General features: G+C 45.7%; 1 protein-coding gene across 1 annotated transcript in view; it reads left to right on the top strand.

Moving 5' to 3' along the window:
- Nucleotides 1-27399, top strand: part of NKAIN1 (sodium/potassium transporting ATPase interacting 1) — a 262439-nt gene that overhangs the window by 153758 nt on the left and 81282 nt on the right. Inside the window, exon 2 of the mRNA XM_033953781.1 lies at nucleotides 19893-20030. Within this exon, the coding sequence (XP_033809672.1) occupies nucleotides 19893-20030 (138 nt within the window). The remainder of the gene's footprint in view (nucleotides 1-19892; nucleotides 20031-27399) is intronic.

The following is a 27399-nucleotide window of genomic DNA, read 5'->3' as shown; positions in this document are numbered from 1 at the left end:
CAAGTATCCACCTGTTACAGAAACATTTAAATCTTATACATTTCCATTAAAGAGATCCTGGGATTTTTACCAGTTGAAATGTTTAAAAAATACCTTATAGATGTTTTACATTTTTCCATAGAAATGATTCCCCCGTTAAACTAGGGGACACTCGATGAAGTTACACGGAAATACTTTTAAACCAATAGGAGGAAATGTTTTTTCTCTCAGAGAATAGTTAAGCTCTGGAACGAGTTGCCAGAGGATGTGGTAAAAGCGGATAGCGTAGCTGGTTTTAAGAAAGGTTTGGACAAGTTCCTGGAGGAAAAGTCCAAAGTCTGTTATTGAGAAAGACGTGGGAGAAGCCACTGCTTGCCCTGGATCGGTAGCATGGAATGTTGTGACTACTTCAGATTCCGGAATCTTTTGTTACTCTTTGGGATTCTGGAATCTTGCTGTTTTTTAGGATTCTGAATGGAATGTTGCTACTCCTTGGGTTTTGGCCAGGTACTAATGACCTGGATTGGCCACCGTGAGAACGGGCTACCGGGCTTGATGGACCATTGGTCTGACCCAGTAAGGCTATTCTTAGGTTCTTATATACAGGGGCCCTAAAAAAGCCCCCTCCTGATAACTCAGAGACACAACATTTTGAAACTTTACAACAGCAGGAAATGGATTTAAAAGATCTGTCAGCTATTTTGGAGCAATCAGTTAATGAAACCACACAACGGGCTACTGTAGTTGCCTCTTTTGTATTTGAGCAACACTTGAATAATGTAATGAAAATTTATTTTCGTAATTCTAAATCTCTTTTCCTTGGTCAAAAACTTTGGATTTATCCAGATGTTGCAAAAGTAACCTCCCTTTTTTTTATTAATTTTACTTCGATGTATTTAAAACTTCCCTCCCCTACTTCCCTGTTGTTCCATGTATGTCAATGTGAACTCATTTAGTATTTTTAATATTTGATAAGACATTGCTTTTATTCACCTTTTTTATTTCTTTTTTAGTCTCATTATATTGTACACCATTTAGACACCTGATTTGATAGACGGTATATAAAAAATAAAGAAACCTGAACTTGAAACAAGCAACATTGGATTCAGGAGCCACTTGTAGGCTTCTTTACCCACGCAAATGTTTGCTATTTTGGGGAGGTTTAAAATATATTTTCTTTGTTCCTGAACAATTCAAAGCTTTTATAGATCTTAAGAAAAGGCTATTGCATGGTTTTGGTATATTCATGCTGCTTTAGGGGAAATGGCCAAAAATATATTGTAAGGAGAACAACACAGTGGTAGCTGTATCCACTGTTTGGCTTCCTCTGGAGTTGATTCATAAGTGAGACGTGGCCTAGTGGTAGAGCTGCTGCCTCAGTTGCCTGAAATTGTGGGATTGAATTCCAGCTCTACTTCATGCCACCCTGGGCGAATCACTTAATCCTTAACGTGACCATATGTCCTGTTTTTAGCTAGCCTATCCCGTTGTCCCTAAGCATAGCTTTGGGACGCCGAAATGTCCCGTTTTCAGAAAGAGAGCAACCCAGTGTAACAATTTCAAAAAAAAGGCGCTGTGCTTGGGGACAACGGGATGCGACTTTACAAGCGGCGGGTCTACAGGCCTTCTCCTCCCCCTCCCCCCGATGTCAATTCTGACATCAGAGAGGAAGTTCCAGGCCCGGAACTTCCTCTCCAACTTCAGAATTGATGTCGGGGGGAAGGCTTGTGGGCCCGCAGCTTGTAAAGTCACTGCACGCACCTGACCTGTTGCTGCATCAGCGTCGGGGAAGCAGAAAGAAATTGGCGGCGGTGGCTTGGAGAAATCAGCGGCGATGGGGAGGGGCAGGGAGAGAGAAAGAAAGAAACATAGAAAGAAAGAAAGGAGGCAGGGAGAGAGAGAAAGAAAGGGAAGAGGGGGGCAGGGAGAGAGACAGAAAGAAAGACAGATATCTACAATGTTATTACCTAAAAATTAGTAGATGTCCCATTTTGAGGGAAAAAATTAATGGTCACGGTATTAATCCTCCATGTAAACCGCTTTGAATGTGTAACCACAAAAAGGCGGCATACGAGCCCCATTCCCTTTCCCCTAGCTTCTTTTCTCTGATTGGGCAGTTGACATTACCGAGGAAACAGCATTCTGAGGTGTCCATCCCCACTTCCAGAATGCTCTAGCCACAGTACAACAGTGACATCTGTTGGTTGGGTTAGAATACTTGTGGAGTGGAGGAGTAACCTCACGGTTAGAGTATTGAGCTTAGAACCAGGAAGTCAGGTTCAAATCTCCAGGCAAGTTCTATATTTATAGGGTTGCCATATTTTGAGACGCAAAGACCTGGGTGCATGGCCCTGCCCCATTCCGCCCTAGGCCTGCCCAGTTCCGCCTCCAGCCCTGCCCCCAGAAAGCCTCGTCCCTTCTTCTCCAACCTCTGGGCCGCATCTGGTGGACCGCGAGCACGTGCAAGTGTTTGCAACGTCATCTGCACATGCTCAGAGGCCCTTCCAGATGTGGCTGGAGCTCATCGGGGCTTTCCAAAACCCAGACAAACTGTCAGGTTTTGGAAAGTCCATCCAGGCACCTGGACAGACCTGGACATATATTCAGGTACAATAGATATGTCCCTCCACAAGCACTTTGTGATGGCCTCATTTCCTAGGGTTACCCTATATCCGGGTTATTATAAAGAGCCCTTAGAGCTTTATCTAACAAAATCTTAAATGGACTGGAACGAACCATGTAGAAAACTTTTCCCCTAAAATCTCCTCTTGCATATCAATGCAAGACATCCGGGTTTTACTTCCACTAAAAGCAATGGAAGTAAGGAGGATAGTTAGAGACATCTGGGTTTACTTCCATTGAAAGTAATGAAGTAAAACCCGGATGTCTCAATCCGTCCTCCTTTTTCTGGAGCCATATGGTAACCTTACCCCAAGGGTAATGGAGGCTAAGGGCTCCTTTTATCAAGGTGCGCTACGGGGGTTAGCGCGTTGGACATTTCATCACACGCTAACCCCGCGGCACACCCAAAAACTAACGCCTGGTCAATGGAGGCATTAGTGACTAACGCGGCAGGCAGTTGAATGCGTGGTATTCCGCGTGTTTACCGCCTTGATAAAAGGAGCCCTAATAGTTAAACAGAACCAACCAGAGGCTACGTGACTTTTCCAGGGCCACATGGAGAGTAAGTGGAGGAGTTGGGAGCACAGTGGAAACCATCCAATTCTAACTATGGTCTTGAGTTCCACCGTGTAACTACTTACCATCCTGTCAGAGGTGCAACGCCTCTGTGCACATCCCCCCCCCCCACCCACCCCAGCCACGATTTATCCTACATTGCTTAGCAACCCAAATTTTATATTTAGTTTATAACATTTTATTGAAGGAATCAAGTAAAAATGTAATAATATAATACAAAGAAATATTCATTACAAATATATTCACAATAATAATATTTCCATACATATTTCTACCATTCCTCCAAATTAAATTTCCATATAGCCTAATCCATTCCTTACTTTTATCCCCCCACTCCCCATGATTCCAACCCCTTCCCCCTCATTCTTTTCTTTTAAATTATGTTCAAACATTTTATTAAAGTAAAAATACAAATAACACAAGTGTTAAAATTCTAATACATATAATAAATAAAAATCTATCGATTCTCCAAACAATTTATATAATTAACCATAATCCCTCCTGTCCAAACTACACATTCCCTTCCCCTCCATATTTAAATGCAATGCAGGTATCCCAAGACCTGGTAATCTATGTCACCTTCCATCCTGGGAGGGAAGGGAGGAGGGGGAAAGGAAAGAGGAGTGAAAGGGGGGGGGGTAGGGTTTGTCATATGAAAATTTTTGGAGGAATGATAGTATTTCACAGAATATTTGGAATGGAAGTCTCAGAGTTATGTAATTACTTCTAATGAATATTTATTTTGTATTATATAACTGTCTCCTCAATATATTTCTCCTAGTACTCTTCGCTAGGACCAGTCTGGTCTCTAGAATAAGCTCTGTTATTGTCTACTGTAACCTATTTGTTGTCACGACTGGTCTGTCTTCAAACGACTGTGAATGTCTACTTGTAACCCGTTCCGAGCTTCTGGGAGAACGGGATAGAAATCGAAATAATAAATAAATAAATATATTTCCTTCCATAAAATGTTAAAAACATTAAATGCCGTGCAAAACTGAGTTTCCGAAAGCTTTGAAGCAACAAATACAGAAGGTGCACAGAATCCCAGGTTGCTGCTGTCCCTTTCTGGGTGATTTTAATTTAAAAGTTGTAGAGCTGTTGGGCAGAGACAAACCGTAGACACAGTGATTTGTGGAAGGGGAGAAGATGTGAGTCTGCAGAAAGACGACAAGACATCTGTGAGATGCTTTCTGACACAGCAAGTAATTACATCTGGAACGGATTTCTATTTTTATAAGGGGGTTTGTGTGTGTGTGGGGGGGGGGGACCATAGGGTGGCTACCGGCCTGGCCAAGTACCCTCCTCCTCTGTGCCCCAATTGTGGCAGATGCTCTGCAGTGCCGGCGGAAGGGAAAACATTTAGGTCACTCCTTTTCTGCTTTCAGACGCAACTGTGAAGACGTGAGGCTCATACAGATTAATCTGTAATAATTGGCCAATTAAACAGAGAAGCATGTTCTATGAAGTACAGGTTAGCCTTGCATGGCCAATACTAATATAACAGCCTTACAGAGGCTACAGGGGAGGAGAGATAAATGTTTATGCTTATTTTTTTGCTTTCCTCCCCCCCCCATCCTGAACCTCTTACTGCTTGCTTATATACAATAGGGATGGGTATCTAGGTAAAAACTGGAGCATCCAAGTTGGGATGGTCACAGCTCCCCAAATATATTACAAAAGGCTCTGCTGAGCATGGAGGGTCAATATTCATAGAAACGTAGTAGATGACGGCAGTTAAAGACCCGAATGGTCCATCCAGTCTGCCTAACCTGATTCAATCTAAAAAAAAAAAAATTATTTCTTCTTAGCTATTTCTGGGCAAGAATCCAAAGCTCTGCCTGGTTCTGTGCTTAGGTTCCAACTACTGAAGTCTCCGTCAAAGCCCTCCCCAGCCCATCCAAAAGACCATATACAGACACAGACCGTGCAAGTCTGCCCAGTACTGGCCTTAGTTCTTCAATATTTACTCTTATTTTCTGATTCTAGATCCTTTGTGTTCATCCCACGTTTCTTTGAACTCCGTCACCGTTTTCCTCTCCACCACCTCTCTCGGGAGCGCCTTCCAGGCATCCACCACCCTCTCCGTAAAGAAGAATTTCCTTACAATGCTCTTGAGTCTCCCACCCCTCAACCTCAAATTATGTCCTCTGGTTTTACTATTTTCCTTTCTCTGGAAAAGATTTTGTTCTACGTTAATACCTTTCAAGTATTTCAAGCGATCTAAGCAGTCAGTAAGTGTAAGGTTAGATACAGCCACCACCCATCCTTGTGACAGGGGCTAAGGGGAAAGGAATTCCATTTAAGGGATCTTGTAGATGCCAAAAGATTGGATCCTGCGCGGTAGAGGACACCATACAGTACGCTGTAAAAAGGCACTCCTTGCGCCGGCTTGGCATTCCAAAAGGGCTTTTTTAAATTTCTGAGACAGAAACATGTAGGTATTTGCATTAGCCGGTAAATGCAGCTGGTTTACAGTTGGAGATTCCTGCCTCGGGTGGGGGGGGGGGGAGAGATTTGATTTAGGTCAGGAGTCTGACAGCCGCGTCTGGAGATGATTAATTGCTGATAGTAATTAGCACATTCATGCTGCCTTTCTTCTGTGCAGGATATGAACATGCCAGACCGTCAAAATACTGCGGTATGCCTCCATGCAGCCATCTTTGGGGTGAAGGTCTGCCTGCCTGATTTGGAGCCTCACCTGTGTACTTTTGGAAGATTTCCCCTTTTTTAGTAAACCTGCCGAGTGAGATTTAATTAGTGAGGGCAGAACCCCTGCTTCAGAAAGTTGCAAAGAACTCTTGTTTTAAATATTTGGAGGGGAATTCAATAAGCGGCACCCAAAGTTAGACGATGGGATGACCCGCGCTAACCTAGTATTCGTAAAGAGCGCTCTGCATGGAACAGCCTCTTCAGAATACTTGCGTAGCGCGTAAAGTAAAGTACGCCTAAAGTTAGGCACCTTGATGGGCGGGTCTGGCTGATCTAGACATGCCTAACTTAATTTAAAAAGCTTAATCAGCGCCAATAACAAGCAATTAGCACCCCATAATTGGCTTAAATTAAAATCAATTGGATGGTAGGCGCCTAACTTGGTAGGCTCCTGCTGATTTCAGGTTGGCATCTGCCTCCTTCCCTTCCCTCCCCCTCCATTGTCTGGTATCTCCTTCCCTTCCCCTCCCTCCCATGGTCTTGGCATCTCTCTTTCTTTTCCTCTCCCTTCCCTGGTCTTCCTTCTCCCTCCTTCCCTCTATCTCCCCAAATGAGTGCAGCAGCATTTCTCCCCCCCCCCCCCCCCCCCCCTCCGTGCAACCTTCATATCTCGCTGCTCTTTTTGGCTTTGGGCCTTCCTCACTGCCAGAAACAGTGTAAATCCAGATGTCTGGTAGCCCTAAGCATGCCTTACTACTCATCTTTGTATCTTAAGGGCCATCAGTTGTTTTTCTGTTGCCTCTTTGGAGGTGTCTCTGACTGCCCCCACGCTTAGAGCTTCAGACTTTGCTCTGCAGAATAGCAAACATTTCAGAAAATTTGCAAGAGTAATTCTGTGCTGCAAATGCCTGGATTCATCCCCTTTACAAGACTACACCGTGTTTCCAGATTAGACGCCGTCGGTCCTGCTGCTTGTGTTCACAAACCTGCAATTTATGCTGTAAAACATTTATCCTGTATGGAGTCTGCGCCAAGGGAGGAGGAAGGGAGGGAAGTTGTGAATTATTCCTACACGTTTACATTTGGCTGTGTAAATTTTCAAGGAAGAAACACATTTTTCAGGTATCAGCAGATCCTGTGTGTGTCCCATGAGGGATACACTGAAATTCAGATGTTTTCATTGCAATGAATTTGCTGCCACATCCTGTTAGCAGCCCACACCTGTCAAGGACTGCTAGCAGAATGGAGACCACGTTGTATAACAAGTTTGCGGTGTCTGACGAGTAGTAGATTCCTCGCCACCCGAGCGCTTAAATTTTGCCGTGACTACAGACTGCTAGTTATTAACCTAAAATGGGGACTTGCTAGATACTGGGGAAAACCAATCTGCATATAAAATCAGGTCATTATTTCTGACTGTGCATAGCAAGGATCAGAGAGAATTGGAAGAAATTGGGTTATTTATTTGGTTACGACTGTCTCCTACAGGTCTGTCTGTTTGCTCATCGGCAATGCATCCACCTGGTCCCAGTAGCATGGAATGTTGCTTCTCTTTGGGTTTTGGCCGGGTGCTAGAGACCTGGATTGGCCATCGTGGGAGCGGGCTTATGGGCTTGATGGACCATTGGTCTGACCCAGTGGGGCTGTCCTTATTTATGTTCTAATGACTGGCTAGAAAGTTTTGGAAGGGGTGGGGGAGGGGAAGAGATTTGACATAGGTCAAGAATCTGACAACCGTGTCTGGAGATGATTAATTGCCAATAGTAATTAGCACATTCATGCCGCCTTTCATCTGTGCGGGATCTCAACCTGGCAGACAGTCAAAATACTTGGCAAGTCTAGTCGCTGCCACCACTGGGGCGAATGTCTGCCTGCCTGTTTTGATGCCAAATCTGCATCATGGCTTTTAGAAAGAGAAGGGGAGAATACACCTTGTTACTATGCAGGTATAGCTAAGTAATTGAGGATTATGGATGTAACGTGACGACCAAGCTTCAAGTGAGGTTTGTGTTCATGAGAAATCTAGCTAGGATTTTGAATTCACAGCGGTTGATATTCAAAGTGATTTAAGCAAGCAGAAAAAAAACTCCTGCCAGCTGTGGTCAACTAATGTCAGCCAATATTGAGCAGCAGTTAATCTAGGGCAGGGGTAGGGAACTCCGGTCCTCCAGAGCCGTATTCCAATCGGGTTTTCAGGATTTCTCCAATGAATATGCATTGAAAGCAGTGCATGCAAATAGATCTCATGCGCATTCATTGGGGAAATCCTGAAAACCCGACTGGAATACGGCTCTCGAGGACCGGAGTTCCCTACCCCTGACCTAGGGTTACTATATGGCTCCAGAAAAAAAAGAGGATGGTTTGAGACATCCAGGTTTTACTTCCATTGAAAGATAATTAGAGAAGGACATCATATTTGGGAAGATCGAAGGAACCAGGTGAAGAGGGCAACCTGCAATCAGATGGCTGGACAGGTTGAAAGCAACCATAGGGATGACGCTGGAGGACCTTTCCGGACTAGCACAAAACCAGTTTCTTTTTAGCTGTGTAATTCATCATAAGAAACATAAGAACATAAGAAGGTGCCTCCACTGGGTCAGACTAGAAGTCCATCGTGCCCAGCGGTCCGCTCCCGCGGCGGCCCATCAGGCCTATGACCTGTGAATTGGTCCCTGACTATTCCTATAACCTACCTCTACTTCTATCTGTACCTCTCAATCCTCTTATCCTCTCTACTTCTATCTGTACCTCTCAATCCTCTTATCCTCTCTACTTCTATCTGTACCTCTCAATCCTCTTATCCTCTCTACTTCTATCTGTACCTCTCAATCCTCTTATCCTCTCTACTTCTATCTGTACCTCTCAATCCCCTTATCCTCTCTACTTCTATCTGTACCTCTCAATCCCCTTATCCTTTAGGAACCTTTCTAAACCTTCCTTGAACCCCTGTAATGTGCTCTGGCCTATCACAACCTCCGGAAGCGCGTTCCATGTGTCAACCACCCTCTGGGTAAAAAAGAACTTCCTAGCGTTTGTTCTAAACCTGTCCCCTTTCAATTTCTCCGAGTGCCCCTTTGTGGTTCCCCACAGTCTGAAGAATCTGTCCCTGTCTACCTTCTCTATGCCCTTCAGGGTTTTGAAGGTTTCTATCATGTCTCCTCTAAGTCTCTGCTTTTCCAGGACTCGCTAGGAGTCGAACACGAGTTGATGGCACCTAATTAACTAATTAACTAATTCATTAGAACCCGATCAGTTAAAAATGTAAAATACTTGATATTTTTTCTACCTTGTTTTGAAATGTAATTGACCCAGAGGAACTTGCCAAACTACACAAATATAATTTTGCTCTTTTGGCATTCTCTTGACAACGCAACTAAATAATAGAGCTTATTGCTATAATGGAGGGAGAAATGTTTAGTGCACATGACGTGAAAAAGCTGCCAGATTCAAATTACAGAGGCATTAGGACATTTGATTTGTGTTGTGTTATATCTCATGTGACATGACACAAATAAACAAGGAAATGTTTCAATGTGTTTGTTGTATTAGTGCACTAAAAACATTTATTAAGAATATAAGACTTGCCATACTGGGACAGACTGAAGGTCCATCAAGCCCAGTATCCCGTTTCCAACAGTGGCCAACCCAGGTCCCAAGTACCTGGCAGAAACCCAAAGAGTAGCAACATTCCAGAGCTGAGATTGTGATGTCATAATGCCTCATTCCACCAATGCTTAAGAGCCAACCTCATCAGTGATGTCACAATGGCTTGACTGCCCTATACGTAAGAACATAAGAACTGCCATACTGGGACAGACCGAAGGTCCATCAAGCCCAGTATCCCGTTTCCAACAGTGGCCAACCCAAGTCCCAAGTACCTGGCAGAAACCCAAAGAGTAGCAACATTCCAGAGCTGAGATTGTGATGTCATAATGCCTCATTCCATCAATGCTTAAGAGCCAACCTCATCAGTGATGTCACAATGGCTTGACTGTCCTATACTTGGCTCACATAAGAACATAAGAATTACCATACTGGAACAGACGAAGGTTCATCATGCCCAATATCCTTATTCCGTCAGGTCCCAAGTATCTAGCTAGATCCAAGTGGTAAAACTGATTTTATGCTGTTTATCTTAGGATTTCCACAAGCCTTTGGATCTCTCCTTTAGGAAATTATCCAAACCTTCTTTAAACCTCGCTAAGCTAACTGATATCACCACTTTGGCCTCTCCTCATAGAGAAGTCGTCCCATCCCTTTTATCGCTGTTGTCACCCTTCTCTGTACCTTTTCTAATTCCGCTATATCTTTTATGAGATACAGCGACCAGAACGGCGCACAGTATTCGAGGTGCAGCCGTACCATAGAGCGATACAAGGGCATTACAACATTTTCATCATTGTTTTCCATTCCTTTCCTGATAATTCCTAGCATTCGATTTGCTTTCTTAGCCGCCGCTGCACATTGGGCTGAGGGTTTCAACGTATCCTCAACAATGACACCTAGATCCTTTTCCTGGGCAGTAACTCCTAAGGTGTCAGGTCAAAAGCGCGCCGGGACAAAGGCGCACCCAGACAATTGAGCGCAGCGCGGAAGCGCGCGCCGCTCAAAATTAATGTTTTTAGGGCTCCGATGGGGGGGCGTGGGGGGGGGAACCCCCCCACTTTACTTAATAGACATCGCACCGCGTTGTGGGGGGGGTGGGGGGTTGTCTGGGCGCGCCTTTGTCTTTCGCGCCGTTGTCTATGAACCGACTCCTAACACAGAATCCAGCATCACGTAGCTATAGTTTGGGCTTCTCTTTCCCACGTGCATCACTTTGCACTTGCTCACATTAAACGCCATCTGCCATTTTGACGGCCAGTCTTCCAGTTTCACAAGGATCTACTTAGGCGTAGGCATTTAGGTCATGAAAACACTGACATAAATGGTTCATAGACAAGGCGCGCCCAGACAATTGAGCGCAACGCGGAGGTGCGCGCCGCTCAAAATTACTGTTTTTAGGGGCTCTGACGGGGGGTTTTGTTGGGGAACCCCCCCCCCCACTTTACTTAATAGACATCGCGCCGGCGTTATGGGGGGTTTGGGGGGTTGTAACCCTCCACATTTTACTGTAAACTTAACTTTTTCCCTAAAAACAGGGAAAAAGTGAAGTTTTCAGTAAAATGTGGGGGGTTACAACCCCCCACCCCCCCCCCCACAACACGGCACGATATCTATTAAGTAAAGTGGGGGGGTTCCCCCACACACACCCCCGTCGGAGCCCTAAAAACATTAATTTTGAGCGGCACACATCTCCGCGCTGCGCTCAATTGTCTGGGCGCGCCTTTGTCCCAGCGCGCTTTTGACCTGACACCGACATAAATAGGGTGCATCTAACCGTTACAATGCTTAGCGCCACCTAATATTCCTTGTGAAATATTCTACCTTCTAGAACGTTTCTGATTTATCAAGTTATCTTGGATTCCGAAAGGTTTTGAAGACAGATTTTTTTTAGTTCATTTTTGATGGACTTTATTAGTGAGTTCTTTATTTTGTTTTTTTTTTTTTTATTGGAAACCCTTTTTTTAAAATGATTGTATTGATTTTGTTTTAGTTTTATAAACTACTTTAAAACTTTTGTATTCAGCGTTATATGAAGTTATTAAATCTAATCAGTATTTGGATAGAGCCACTGAATATTTTTTTATTAGGTATTTATATATCACCTATCAAGGTTTTATCTAAGCGGCTTACAATCAACTAAGAACATAAGAATAGCCTTACTGGGTCAGACCAATGGTCCATCAAGCCAATCCAGGTCACTAGTACCTGGCCAAAACCCAAAGAGTAGCAACATTCCATACAGAATCTCAAAGAATCTCAAGATTCCGGAATCCCAGAGAGTAACAAGATTCTAGAACCCCCAAAGAGTAGCAGGGTTCCGGAATCCCAAAGAGTAGCAACATTCTATGCTACCGATCCAGGGCAAGCAGTGGCTTCCCCCATGTCTTTCTCAATAACAGACTATGGACTTTTCCTCCAAGAACTTGTCCAAACCTTTCTTAAAACTAGCTATGCTATCCATTCTTACCACATCCTCTGGCAACGCGTTCCAGAGCTTAACTATTCTCTAAGTGAAAAAAAATTTACTGCTATTGGTTTTAAAAGTATTTCCTTGTAACTTCATTGAGTGTCCTCTAGTCTTTGTCATTTTTGCCGGAGTGAAACATCGATCCACCTGTACCTGTTCTACTCCACTCAGGATTTTGTAGACTTCAGTTTGGTAGACTTCAATTTTGTAGACTTCAATCTCCCCTCGGCCATCTCTTTTCCTAGCTGAAAATCCCTAACTGTTTTAGTCTTTCCTCATATGAGAGGAGTTCCATACTTTTATCATGTGGTCGCTATCTCTTTGAACCTTTTCTAGCGCTGCTATATCTTTCTTGAGAGAAGGAGACCAGAATTGAATGCAATACTCCAGATGAGGTCGCACCATGGAGCGATACAGGGACATTATAACATTCTTAGTCTTGTTAACCATCCATTTTTTTTTTTTGCCATCCATCCTGTTTGCTTTTTTGGCTGCTGCCGCATGAATTTTCCCTATATATCCCTGTGGGCTCACAGTATATTTATGGATGACATCTCACAAACTCCAACTAAACACGTCCAAAACTGAGCTATTAAGGCTTCGCAAGGAGACCTGTATAGCCCCTCGACCCTCCCTTACCTAGGAATACACCATTCTCATACCCAAAGACTAAGTATGCAGTCTACGGATCATCCTAGATGCCAACCTTACATTTTCCACACAGATCTCTAAGATGGTGTCCTCATCCTTCTACCACTTACGACAATTGAGGCACATCCAACGATACTTTTCAGACAAAGCACTCAACTGCTATACGCCTTTGTATTATCTCTCCTGGACCAATGCAACAGCTTGTACGCCGGCCTTTCTATGAAGGAACTTCAACAACTACAGAGTCCAGAACGCCGTTGTCAGGCTATTGAAAAACCCATTAACCCAGCACTGAACGAAGTACACTGGCTGCTCATAGGCCATCTTCAAACAACTGACTATCGCCTTTAAGCACTTCCACAACATGACCCCCCACTATATAGCTGAAAAACTCCCTATCTATCACCCAACAAGACCACTCAGATTGCAACTGGAACGCCGACTATGTATCCCACCGGCTCATCAGCTTCAGCTAGAAACTGCTTGGAAACCCTCCTTCTTCCACAGTGTGACAAAACTATGGTACCAACTTCCTCCGGACATTCGAGTTATAGATAGCCTACTACCTTTCTGGAAATCGGTAAAAACAATACTGTTCTCGAACAATCACATACCAGCCTTGAGACCTTAAAGACCAGATTTTAGTGGCCTAAAATTGAAACCACTCACCTAAAATTCATTGCTGACAGCAGCGCACTGTTCCGTAAGGGCACCTTTTTCAACACCTCCCAAGGTCCCAATCAGTCTCTTGTCCGTGGTTTAGATGAGAATGCACCGCTGGGACCCTTAATCCATGGTCCAAGAATTAGGTGAATGTACCCTAATCCAATGCCCACAGTTCGCTGTGAATACACTTCTCCCTCCATATTCGCGGTTTCAGCATTCGCGGTTTCAATTATTCACGGTGTTTAGCTTGCTGGCTCCTCCCCCCCAAATTACATCAGCTTGCATAGAGATTCCAAGCTTTTTACAGAGAAAATCACTGATTCCTGGCACTTTCTTCACCTTGTTGTGCCTCTCCTGCAAGAACAGGCCAGGTCTCCCACCATGTTATTCGTGATTTCACCAAATTCACGATAGTTTTTAATAGAAAACAGAGAATAACATATGAAAAGTTATTCGCGGTTTTTCTGTATTTGCGGTTCTAGTAATCCCCTATCACAGCAAATATGGAGGGAGAAGTGTATATCTCTATATGCCTTCAATGCACTATGAATGTACCCCTCTAACATATACTGCCTCAAACGTCTACCACTAGTCTAATGTCTCCAGTCAAATTGTAAAGGCGTCTTTGTAATCCTTAATCAAATTCTCCAGTATGTTGTGAATGTACCCAAAGTTGTGTCTCCAAAATATTCTGAATGTAACACTGACCTGTTCTGGGCTCCTCGGAAGGACAGGACTATAAAACGAACTAAATAAATCAATCTAATGTGGGGGGGAATTAAGTGACTTGCCCAAGGTCACAAGAAGCGGTGCAGGGTTTGAACCCACAATCTCAGGGTGCTAAGGCTTCAGTTTTAACCACTGTACCACTCTAGAAATCAACATGTAGTAAAAATGAGCCAAGTGTAGGACAATGAAGCCATTGTGACATCACTGATGAGGTTGGCTCTTATTGGTGGAATGAGGCATTATGATGTCACAATACCAGCTCTGGTAATCAGAGGCTGAAACTTTTCACACTATTTATTTATTCAATTTTCTATACTATTCTCCCAGGGGAACTCAGAACAGTTTACATGAATTTATTCAGGTACTCAAGCATTTTTGGCCTGTCTGTCCCGGTGGGGTAACGGGGGGATTAAGTGACTTGCCCAGGGTCACAAGGAGCAGCGTGGGGTTTGAACCCACAACCTTACGGTGCTGAGGCTGTAGCTCTAACCGCTAGGCCACGCCTTCCTCCTAATATCCACAGCCAGCATTGTTTATGCTATATATCTTTATGCTGTCAAGGTGGTTTGTACAGATTTTCGGCAGTGCCATTCAGACAGTGCCACTAAATAATCCCAGCTACCACTAGCTAAGCCATTTATCTTGCAGTGCTGCTATCTATCCACAGCTTTTAATATTGACTTGACAGTTCTTATCTAAGTGGTGAATGGAATGAAACACGATGAAAAAGTCAGGTGGCAGGAAAAGTTAAAGAGCTGAAGTTAGAGAGAGAGAAGGAAGATTCAGAGCAGTGCTTTGAGGGAAGTCATTATAGGGTTAACAAGACTTCGTAGAGCTAAGGGAGTCTATCAACCCAAATCAACTTTTCTTCACTTCTCTTTTTCCTTTCTGGACCTATCTGGCTTTTTCTCCTGAACTTTCATTCCTCGCTCCTCCGCATTGTCTGCCAGTTCTTTTGAAATAAAAGGTTGGCTTTATTTCTTAAGGAAATGCTTCTACCAGCTGAGCTGAGGAAAATGGCTCAAGGTGCGCTGTCGGAGAAGCGCAGGGACACCAAACCGTGTCATTGCTTGAGTAAAGGACGAAGGTCAGGGGAGTTGTGATATTTAACGTGTTGACGGTGGGTTTTGCCAATGAATAAGAAAACACAGAGGAGAAACTCGGTGCCTTCAGTTAGCAAGACAAGAGGTCAAATTCTGCTTCAGAAAAATAAAATACAAAGTCAATAGAGACCCTGGATAAAGTGTAAGGCTCAAGAGACGTGTATCAGATAGTACAACTCATAATATAGGAGGAAATTCTATAACCTGGCGCCAAGATGTAGGCACCGCAACGGAATACACTTAGGGCCTCATTCCTTATAGTGTACAAATCTGTATGCATTGCTGATATGTGCGTACAACCTAATTGCTTAACAAGCTAATCAGCACTGATAATTGGCAATTAACAAGCAATAACCGGCGCAAATTGGCTCTAATTAGAAGTTACGTGCACAACTTTCTAAGCGTATTCTATAAAGCAGTGCACATAAATTCTAGTGTGTGAATCTCAAAAGGGGAGGGGGGCGCGGTCAGGGGAGGAGCATGGGCAGGTCATGGGCATTCCTAAAAGTTAGGTGCGCAGGTGCAGAATAGGCACAACTGAGGCGCTGGCATTTAGGCCCGGTTTTCATTGGCCTAAATGGATGCGTCCTAAGGTTAATCAAATATACAGCTCTAAGCGTGATTCTATACCCTGCACCATACTTCAGAGGCATTTTACAGAATCGTTCAAGTTTATTATAAAATTGGATTAATCACTTATTCAAAATTCAAAGCGATGAACAAATCAATAAAATTACAAAATTGGGGGGGACAAACAAAACTACCAAAAAACTGAACCTTACAAAGCATACTGAAGACTAACTTTACAAACATAATAGAACGTGAGGAAAGGATGGGGACAGAAATATAATTTGGTTAATAGAAGAAAAGACACTTATGGTTGAAAACAATAGGAAGGGAAAGAACGAAAAATCTCAAAGAAGTTATGAAAATAAAATGAAACTCCTAGTCGGTCCTTTTAGTCATTAAATGCATCTATAAAAAGAAAGCTTTTAAGTTTGCTCTTAAATTTATCCCAATTTTTTTCCTCTCTTAAGTAAATAGGGAGGGAATTCCATGTTTGAGGAGCTGTAACGGAAAAGATGAAGTGCCTAAGCGCCATCCTGTTTGGCAGAGATTTTTTTTAGGTATCGTATGTAGAATATGGCCCTTAGTGTCATCCCTGCCATCCTTTCAGGGTACTGCAGTTGGGGATCCCTAAGAAAGTTGGGGGGGGGGCAGGCCTCCAGGGCCCCCACTATTTAATTCCCAACTATTGCCTTCCCTACACCATTTTTCCAGCTCTCCGAGAGAATACAAAGGGGGAAACAAGGGAATTCCAAGCAGGAGAGAGAGCTGTGAGGTGATGTGCACTGCTAAAATCGTCTGAGTTTATATACGTACCTCGTGAACATGGAAGAAATGAATGGAGCAGATAAGGGAAGACAAATCATGAAGTTCGGAATGAGTTATAAAAAAAAAAAATGGAGATAAGAGAGATAGGCCAGCCAGGAGAGTTACAGTAGTCAAGATGAGAAAAGACTAGAGGACGGATGAGGCTTCTGATAGCCTGAGGGATGAGCAGAGGATACGGGTGGATGAGCCAATGAATGCTAAGATGGTGAGAGCAAGAATCCACATTAGAGACACAAACAGAGAAGGGAAGAGAACGGCATAAGAGTCAGCAAATGTGAACAGCAGAAAGGAGAGAGAAGAGGTAAAAGTGGAAGAAAGGATAACGAGACTGAGAAGGATAAGAAAGCCAGAAAGTAGACGAGTATAATCTTGAAGTTAAGTAGAAAATTGATGGTGGAGCGTCTAATAGGAGACAATAGAGAGAACAGAGATTAGAAAGATGATAGAATGAGGTGAATAAATAAGAGGACAGAAAGAAAATGCTGGATTTCATTAACTTAAAGTTGTATAAGAAGGATGATTTAGGGAATAAATATGTGGATGTATATGAAATATGAAAAGAAGGCAACCAGCTGAAAGTGGACTTTGGGAAGGCAATGTCTTGAAATAAAAGTATAGCTATAATGTTGCAAGGCACTTGGAACTCCTCTTGTATGAGGAAAGATAAAATGGTTAGGGCTCTTCAGCTTGGAAAAGAGACGGCTGAGGGGAGATATGGTTGAAGTCTACAAAATCCTGAATGGAGTAGAACAGGTACAAGTGGATCGATTTTCGCTTTGTCAAAAATTACAAAGACTAGGGGGACACTCGATGAAGTTACAGGGAAATAACTTTTAAAACCAGTAGGAGGAGACTTAAGCTCTGGAACGTGTTGCCAGAGGATGTGGTAAGAGCAGATAGCATAGCTGGTGTTAAGAAAGATTTGGACACGTTTCTGGAGGAAAAATCCATAGTCTGTTATTGAGAGAGACATGGTGGAAGCCACTGGTTGCCCTCGATCGGTAGCATGGAATGTTGCTACTACTTCAGATTCTGGAATCTTTTGTTACTCTTTGGGATTCCGGAATCTAGCTTTTGGATTGTGAACGTTTGAGATTCCGGAATCTTCTGGAATTCTTTAGGATTCTGAATGGAATGTTGCTACTCTTTGGGTTTTGGCGAGGTACTAGTGACCTGGATTGGCCACCATGAGAACGGGCTACTGGTCTGACCCAGTAAGACTAATATTATGTTCTTGTGTTAGAGGGGGACATGGGAGGGTGCTGTGGGGACAGGTCATAAGGAAGGTGGGAAGGGGTGTTTGTTCTCGGCAGGAAGGAGGGATGTTGGAAAGCAGCCAGAAAATTTTCATTTTGTGTTGTCGCCTGTGACACTAGGAGGAGGGAACCCCCAAACAAAACAAACATTTCCCTAAAGGGCATGGGAAATGATACAAAATGTACAATTTTTTTGGCTACCCATCCCTACTGTCTATAAGATCATTCAAAACCTCATATTACGGTCTTTTATCTGTAAGGTCTTTAGCTGCATTCATGTTCCCTGTCTATTGAACCTACATAATGTTGCTTATGGATTCTCTCTGAACATGGCGGTCCTTTTTCCCACCTCATAAGGAAATGTTCATGTAGGATACATTAGTTATACCGTACTTTTCTCAAGAGGCTGGAGGGCACTTTGTGAGGGAGTTAGTCACAATTACAGTGGGTGAAATGAAGCACAGGCAAGTAAGAAGACATGAAAATCTATTTTGGGACTGGTAGACTAGCCAGAAGGGTTGTTTTTTTTTTTTTTTTTTTTAAAAGGTGTGCAAAAATGGAACTGAGACATATATAACAGCGTATTTATGTAGTGCTATTGTATAAAAGAAAGGAGGTGCCTTCTTTTCCCACAGAAAAGTAGCCCTCCTCCGGCAATAGTATGACAAGATGAACGAGCCATTTCCGAACCAGACTCTGAATACAACGTTTTGCTGGTGGTTTTGTTCCTGGGTGCTTGTTGGCGAAGGCCTCTTGCATTTTCATAATCGATCTGCTTCGCACACAGCCTTCCACAAAAACTATTCGCTGTTCCAGGGAGAGCACCATCTTTCTGGCACCACTATTAGTGGCGGGCTACTTTTCCGTGACCCAACCTGCAAAATACTAGTGCAATGGTTCAAATCTATGTCTGTATTTTAGGCGTGAGCATTTAAGCCATACGGATGATGCCGGTTCTCATGCCTAAATTGCCAAAACATGTATAAATTATAGTATTCTATAATTTTGCATTCATAACTCTGATCAAACACCACCCATGTGTATGGCCATCTTGGAACTATGCGTCACTGCATGTTGGCACCTGGTTCTAAAATAGCACTTGGATAGAATTTTGGCAATTAGAAATGTCTTCTTGAAAGAATTACTCCTATATTTTGTAATTTGCTCACATACGACAAAAGAGTGATTAAGGAAGAGCACATAGAGGACTAGTATCTGACCCATAAAGTCCTTCCCTAACCCAACCTGTTTTGCCTTGAAAGTAGGGTGGTATATGATTGAAATGTACAAAATCATAAGTGGAGTAGAACGGGTACAAGTGGATCGATTTTTCACTTCTTCAAAAATGACAAAGACTAGGGGGATACGCGATGAAGTTACAGGGGAATACTTTTAAAACCAATAGGAGTAAAAAAATTTTCACTTAAAGAATAGTTAAGCTCTGGAACGCATTGCCAGAGGTTATGATAAGAGCGGATAGCGTAGCTGGTTTTAAGAATGATTTGGACAATTTCCTGGAGGAAAACTCCATAGTCTGTTATTGAGAGGGACATAGGGGAGATCAATGCTTGATCTTGGATCGGTAGCATGGAATGTTGCTACTCTTTGGGGTTCCGGAATCTTGCTATTCTATGAAATTCTGAATGGAACGTTGCTACTCCTTGGGTTTTGGCCAGGTATTAGGGACCTGGATTGGTCACCGTGAGAACGGGCTACCGGGCTTGATGGACCATTGGTCTGACCCAATGGGGCTATTCTTATGATCTTATGGTCCTGAACAAGATCAGGACTTGATCAGAGCCAGCTCAGATCTCCTGGGAGTAGATAACCCATGTTCAAAAGAAGCCAGACAATTTTACACTGCAGCACCATGAGTGTGCAACTCTTCTCTACACCAAAAAATATCCAGTGGACCTGCCAGAAGGTGGAAGTCACCCCTCTACTGGCACCCTCTCCCCGCACGTTTCATAGGACTCTATTCCTGAGCTTCTTTGGAGAGTTTCCATTAAGAACTTCCCAGCATGATGTATCTGCTGCTCTCCAGCCAATGAATCATGCAGACATTTCCGTCTATTGTAACTAATTGTCCGTGGGATTCCTCATTAATTACTTCATACACTTTTACCTTAATGTCTTGTGAACGGATGTTGAATAAATAATTCTCTGCTTTGTCCCTTTCTTCTTTTCCAGATCGCAGCCCTGGAGAGGCAGATCTTTGATTTCCTGGGTTATCAGTGGGCACCCATCCTGGCTAACTTTTTGCACATCATGGCTGTCATTTTAGGAATCTTTGGGACCATCCAGTACAGATCAAGGTACCTCATCATGGTAGGTAAAGAATTTTCCCATTTCCTACAAGCAGCGTCTCATTTCCGACCAGCGCTCTGCTTAATGGGGTGACAGCCCCGTTGGTAAAGCGAAGCATTGTGTGAAAAACAGATCTCCAGACCACTTTATATTTAACAGTTTTATCATTATCCAATCACAGGTCAGAGCTGAGATTGCAGCAAAGATGCAGGAAGGTGAGGTGATTTACCCCCAATCCATCAGATAACACGGAGCTAGAGTAGGGGGAATGGGGTAGTTTAGAGAACTGCCCCCGTAGCAACTCAGTTCCTGGAGCTCAGCCCTACCTTCCATTTGACCCGCCTTAGTGCCCTCCTAAGCCCTTCACATTTTAGGCTATGTCTACTGTGTCATGGGTTTTCAATTCTGGTCCTCAAGGACTGAAAACAGGTCTGGTTTTCAGCCTAACTAAGCTGGGCAAGTTAACCTTATCCTTGGATTCTTCATATGCAAATACATCCATCCGATGAATATTCAAAGTAGTTATCTTAAAAGCCAGTCCTGTCTGCTGCCCTTGCTGAGAGCCCCTGCGTGGTGCAGCTGGATGCCACAGTCCCCTTAAATGAAGCCATTAGCATTAACGAGAGCCAGCAGTGCTCCAGCGTCTGAGTGCAACACCTTTGCCGGGGCTTAATGAAACACGGTTGAAAATTCATTGGCGCAGAGCAGTGTCTCGCAAACTTTGTCAAGCCCCGGCACGCCAAACTCGGGGCCGCGTCTGCAGGGCCTCCGGGCATGCGCAGAGGTCGACGTGATGACATCGCGTGCATGTGTGATGTCATCATGTCAACGACTGTGCGCGTGCAGAGGCCCTCCAGACAGTGGCGTAGCGAGGGTAAACGGCGCCCCTCCCCCACCCTCTCCTCCACACCTCTCCCCCCCCCCCCAGCTCCTTCTCAACCCATCCTGCCACACGCCGCCTTCCTTCCCTTGTACCTTTGTAATTTTCCAGGCGAGAGCAACAGCACAGACTTGCTGCCCGTGTCGTGTCGGCTCTCCCTCTGACGTCACTTCCGGAAGCAACATCAGAGAGAGGCGACACCGACATGGGCAGCAAGTTCGAAATGTTGCTCGTGCAGGAAAAATCAAAGATGTACAAGGGAAGGGGTGCGCATGTGTGGAGGGGGAGGGGGATGTTAGGAAGGATGGGGCAGAGAGGAGGATGGGTAACTACGCCCTTTACAAAGATTGTGCCCGGGGTGGACCCCCCCCTCCCCTTACTATATCAGGGCCTCCAGATGGACCCCTGAGTTTGCTAATCCTGAAATTACTCTGCCAATGCAGCGGGTGCAGAGAGGAGGAGAGATGCCAGCGTTGAGCGCCCACAGGACGTGCCTCTCGCAGCCCGCCTGGAATCTCACAGCGGCACACAGTTTGCGATACACTGGCATAGAGCAATGCCTAAAGATCTTTCAGATTCCGAAATGGAGCCGTTTGGCTGCCAGCCTGTCGATGCCAAATTACGATGGTGCTTTAATGATACGAGGGCCTTTTCTGGTGTCCAGTCAAAAGCGCGTGACACAATGGGCGCGTGGACAAACCCGCCTAGACAATCGCGCGCTGGATTTCAACATTATTTAAAAGCGCTCTGAGGAGGGGTGTGGGGGGGAACTCCCTACTTTACTTAGAAATGTTGGTGCACCCGTTGGGAGGGTGGGGGGGAAAGCCCCCCCCATTACAGAGCAAACAGTAATTTTTTCCTAAAGAACAGGGAAAAAAAGTGTTTCCTCTGTAATGGAGTTTTTCCCCCCTCACCCCCAACCCCCCACTGGAGCGCCATCATTTCTAACTAAAGTGGCGGGGTTCCCCCCCCCCACACCCCTTCACAGTGCTTATAAATAGTGCTAAAATCCAGTGCGTTGACGTCCTGCGCGCGGTTGGGCGGGTTTGTCCGCACGCGATTGTCTTGCGTGGTTTTGTCTATGAGCCCCTTTTCTGGTGACCAAATTTGGGCATGCTGCTGAGAGGTTGATGCAAATTAATTGGTTAACGAGCTTTTAACATGAACAGTTGGGTGCCGAGAGTCAGTTCTTGATGTTACTTGACGCCAGTGGCGTAGTAAAGGGGAGGCGGGGGGGTGGGGCGGACCCCTCTGGGCGCCGTCTTGGTGGAGGCACCTCGCCCCCCTGCTCCTTTCCATCCCTCCCCCTCTGCGCATCCACCTTCACTCCCCTTCCCCCATTGTACCGTTAGCTCTTCACCGGCATGGGCAACAACGCCAACCGGTTGCTCACGCCAGCCTCAGCGCTCCCCTCTGACGTTACTTCTGGGTCCTGCAACTAGAAAATGAGAACCGATGTCGGCGCGGGCAGAAAACTGGAGATGCTGCTCACGCCAGGGAAGCTAAGTTTGAGTTCGCCTGCCTCTGCTTCAAAGTACTATATGGTCTAGGCCCTAAATACATAACAGACCTTTTCACCTTCTCCACCAACAAACACACGAGAATCTCACACCTGAACTTCGTTTCCCCCCCCAGTCAGAGGTTGCAAACTAAAAAAAAAACACCACGAACACCTTCTCTCACATCAAGCAGCTTTATGGGGCAAAGACCTAAAGCAATTGCTCTCGCCCTCCACTTACGAGGAATTCAGGAAGCGCCTAAAAACATACCTATTCCTGAAGTACCTGGACAACTGACCCGCACTCCACTCTCAACAACGACTTTCTTGACCTATTTCTCACTCTCTTCTCTCTTCGGGTCACTCATTTTGTACCTCTTGTAATCTTTTGTAAACCGCATAGAACTTCACGGTATTGCGGTATATAAACTGTTGTTATTATTATTATTATTATTACTAAACTTGTAGAGGAGAACAGAAGGGGCACACGCATGGTGGGGGGAGGGGGATGGGGATGCCACCACCATGGGCACCTCCCACCCTCACGATGCCAGTGCTTGGCACCTATTAAAATTTGCACTTGCATCTGGCGGCACGCTTTCCTATAAGGCAGGGCACCTAATTCCCATACCACGTGTGCCAAAAGGGACGTGGCCATGCGCTGTGCGCAAACTGGGTTATAAAATAATGGGCCGCAAGTTGCACTTGTAAATCTCAATTGAGACCAATTAGCGCCAATTGTTACAGGGGCGTAGCTGAGCTTCACATTTTGGGTGGGCCACTGGGCAAACTGGGTGGGCACATGCAGTGGCGTAGTAAGGGCGAGAGGTGCCCGGGGCGGAGGCGCCCCTCCCCCACTGCCTGCCCCGCCCCCATGCCACACCCTCACTCCCTTCCCATGTCATTGTCGGCTCGTCCTTTGACATCATTTCTTAGGTGATGTCAGAGAGAGCATCGATGCTGATGTAGGCAGCAGCCTCACGCTGGGGAAATAAAAAAGATATGGGGAAGCTGATCAGGTTGGATTGGCAGGATCTCCCCTTAGTAAATCCATGTTGTCGGGGATCCCGTAGATTCTCCTCAATTAGATAAGATCCTGGATGAGGAGAATCTACGGGATCCCCGACAACATGGATTTACTAAGGGGAGATCCTGCCAATCCAACCTGATCAGCTTCTTTGACTGGGTAACGGGGAAGCTGGATATAGGGGAGTCCCTGGACATCGTGTACCTGGACTTTAGCAAAGCATTCGATAGCGTACCACACCGCAGGTTACTGAGCAAGATGAGTTCTATAGGATTAGGTAACACATTGACGAAATGGGTTGGGAGCTGGCTTGGAGGTAGGCTCCAAAGGGTGGTGGTGAACGGCACCCCCTCCGAAATGACGGAGGTGATTAGTGGAGTACCACAGGGCTCAGTCTTGGGCCCAATCCTATTCAACATCTTTATAAGAGACTTGGCAGAAGGGCTTCGAGGTAAAATAACATTATTCGCCGATGACGCCAAACTGAGTAATGTAGTGGGCAAATGCACAACAGACGAAGATTCAGTGCCCGACAACATGATGCACGACCTACTCCTACTGGAGCGATGGTCTAGGACATGGCAACTCAACTTCAATGCCAAAAAATGCAAAGTTATGCACCTGGGCAGCCAGAATCCATGCAAGTCTTATACCCTTAATGGCGAGATCCTAGCAAAAACGGTAGCAGAACGAGACTTGGGGGTAATCGTCAGTGAGGACATGAAGTCTGCCAATCAAGTGGAGCAGACTTCGTCCAAGGCAAGACAAATCATGGGCTGCATACGAAGGGGTTTCGTCAGTCGTAAGGCGGAAGTCATTATGCCATTGTATAGATCCATGGTGAGGCCCCACCTGGAATACTGTGTGCAATTCTGGAGGCCGCATGATCGCAAGGATGTGCTGAGACTGGAGTCGGTGCAAAGAATGGCCACCCGGATGGTCTCGGGACTCAAGGATCTACCATACGAAAAACGGCTTGACAAATTACAGCTATACTCGCTCGAGGAGCGCAGAGAGAGGGGGGACATGATCGAGACGTTCAAGTATCTTATGGGCCGCATCGAGGCGGAGGAAGATATCTTCTTTTTCAAGGGTCCCACGACAACAAGAGGGCATCCGTTGAAAATCAGGGGCGGGAAACTACGAGGTGACACCAGGAAATTCTTTTTCACTGAAAGAGTGGTTGATCGCTGGAATAGTCTTCCACTACAGGTGATTGAGGCCAGCAGCGTGCCTGATTTTAAGGCCAAATGGGATCGGCACATGGGATCTATTCACAGGGCAAAGGTAGGGGAGGGACATTAAGGTGGGCAGACTAGATGGGCCGTGGGCCCTTATCTGCCATCTATTTCTATGTTTCTATGTTTCTATGGGAAGGCAAAGGTTGCGCACACAGAGAGGAACAGGGGCGGAGAAGGAGAGGTGCTGCGCCCTGGGCGGACTGCCCCCTCCCTTCCCCCCCTTACCATGCCACTGGGCACATATAATCTCCGCTTCCTGTCTCTCCCAACTGATAACAATAAATACCTAAGATGGCAAGCTCTGCCAGCAGAAAACCTCCTTGAATGCAACCGAAACTCTCTTCAGCACACCTCCACAGTTGGCAGCAGCTCTTCTTAGGCAGCTGATAATAGGACCCAGCGCAGGCTAGGTCTTCCTGCATAAAAAAATGAGCATTCATAGCGTGCCAGCATCGGGCGGCAAAGAAGAGCCATCATCGACTGTGGAGCTGTGTTGAAGAGAGTCTTGGTTATGTTCAAGGAGGTTTTCAGCTGACAGGGCTTGGGGATCCCCACCAAGTTCAGTAAGAGTCTGCTGCCTGTGGGTGGGCCTGAGCCCGCAGAGGGTGGGCCTTTGCCCACCCGGGCCCACCCATGCCTACAATACTGTTGACCGTTAATAGTTAACCAAGTGATTTGCACGGGCAACCTAGGACTGTGGCCAACCTTTGGCGCCCAACTTTCAGCAACCTTTATAGAGTCTGGGTGCAAGTTTCATAGCGGTCACACAAATATTCTAAATCCTCACCCCCAAAAAGTGTTCAGTATTATGACGTCTGGTCGCTACTGCCCTGATCCAGATTTGGACCACTGACTTAAAGGTGATAGGCTCTGTGGACTTGTTCTAGGCCCCTCAATGTTGCTGATAAGGAGTTACCTCTGCTGTTCTGTCGCTTGGCTGGCAATCTATTCTCTGTGGCGTGTTTGCATCCTACTCTTCTGCCTTGAGCTACAGCTGCTCCGAATGGGTTCTTGGTACTTTAGCCTTGCCTCTTTACCTGTTTGCAGGTCCACTGGAGCAGGGAAGATATGGGTTGCTGTGGTGACCTCAGGATAGGGTAAAATCTGGACCCATGGCCCCGCCCGGTTCCGCACCGCCCCATTCTGCCCAAGTCACACCCCATTCCAGCCCGGCCTTGCCCCCCCCTCAACCTGTTCTCGTGCTCGGAGCCGCATCTGCGCAGGTGTTACGCGATGATGTCACTCATGCGTGTGTCGGCACTGCATTGCTTCCACCCGTGCACAGATGCCTCCCCGACGCGGTCCCGAGGTGGAAGCTTTGCAAAACCCGGACAAGCCATCCGGATGCTTGGACATGTCCTCTAAAAGGAGGGCATGTCCAGGTAAATCCGGACATCTGGTAACCCTTCTTCAGGAGCCCTCCTAGTTGGGTGATAGGAGAGGGCCACATGTGGTATATAGATGCCTCTCTCTATCTGTGCTAAACAGTCAAAGCCTCCAGGAAATAAAAGGTTCACAGTTGAAGCATTCAATCTGTAAGCTGCTTAGCCTGTGAAATGTGGCTTTCTCAGTGTAAGCCTAACTGTTCCACAGGGCCTGGGGTTTGGACGACTTCCAGTATCTACAAAGTGCAGTGCTGTAAACCTAATGAAATGGGAGCATTTATGAAGTATGATCCCATTAAGGTAAAATCAGTTTGTCTAGCCAACTTTATATTTGAGCGCTGGGTGTAGATAATATTAAGGGTTTTGTGCAACCATTTTTTCCGGCCTGTCAGCTTCCTCTTGCTCCTTTATACCTCCTGTTTAGTCAGAATTAAGACTAGGATCTGTGCCATGAGCCTTCACAGCTACAATAGGATCTTATATCATTTCCCCACTCAATACACTAGTTTGGCCATTGCAGTGAGTCCCTGGCAAGGGCCGTGCACTGGGATTCCTTCAGAAACAATGCAATCATAGGCTATGAATCTAACTTCTAGGTGTCACACTTAATCCAGGGCTTGACAAATCCCAGGTGCCTAGAAATTCTGCCCTGGCACTGGGGATTTCGTGCCCCTAATTGTTTTCTTTTGCAATGCTGCCTCAGAAACAGTTTGTCTTCCATTTCCACACTGATTCGGCTGTCTCTAACTTTGAGCCTCATGGTGCAGGCAGGGCCAGCGTTACAGGAAGGCAAACATGGCAGCTGTCCTGGGCCCCACAGCTCCAGGGGGCCCCGTGGTCCAGGCATCTCTTCCCTTTGTCGGGCCATCTCCCTCCCTTCCCCCTAGGTTCGCAGCGCTTTTCAAAACCAAAGTTTTCTCTCTGAGGGGCCCTGATGCAGCAGCCGTTCTCGCTAGTTGCTGCCCCGAAGCTTCTCCTCTGACATGATCCAGTAGAAACAGGAAGTTACATCAGAGGAGAAGCTTCAGGGCAGCTGCGTGCAGCTAGTAAGAATGGCTGCTGCATCTGGGCCTACCTGGTCTCGCGTTGCACTCCAAATGGCTTCCGTCAGTTCTTGCAAGTCCCGCGAGAACTCACGACAGCCATTCGGAGTGCAGTGAGGGACCAGGCAGGCACGAAAAAAGTGTGCGCCTCCCTTGTGCACCACTGTGCTGCTACCGCTGCCGGAAGAGAGCAGGGGAACTGAGGCAGGAGCATGGAAAGAGCGCTGGGAGCTGGGATGCAAAAAAAAAAAAGTACTGGGGGCTGGCTGGGGGTGGCTGGCTTGAGGTTGGCAGGCTGGCTGCCTTGGGGATGGCT

The sequence above is a fragment of the Geotrypetes seraphini genome, chromosome 8 (genome assembly GCF_902459505.1).
Source record: "Geotrypetes seraphini chromosome 8, aGeoSer1.1, whole genome shotgun sequence".
NCBI classification, from domain to species: Eukaryota; Metazoa; Chordata; class Amphibia; order Gymnophiona; family Dermophiidae; genus Geotrypetes; species Geotrypetes seraphini.
The sequence above is the reverse complement of the archived record's forward strand: the minus strand, read 5'-3'. Positions and strand labels throughout refer to the sequence as shown.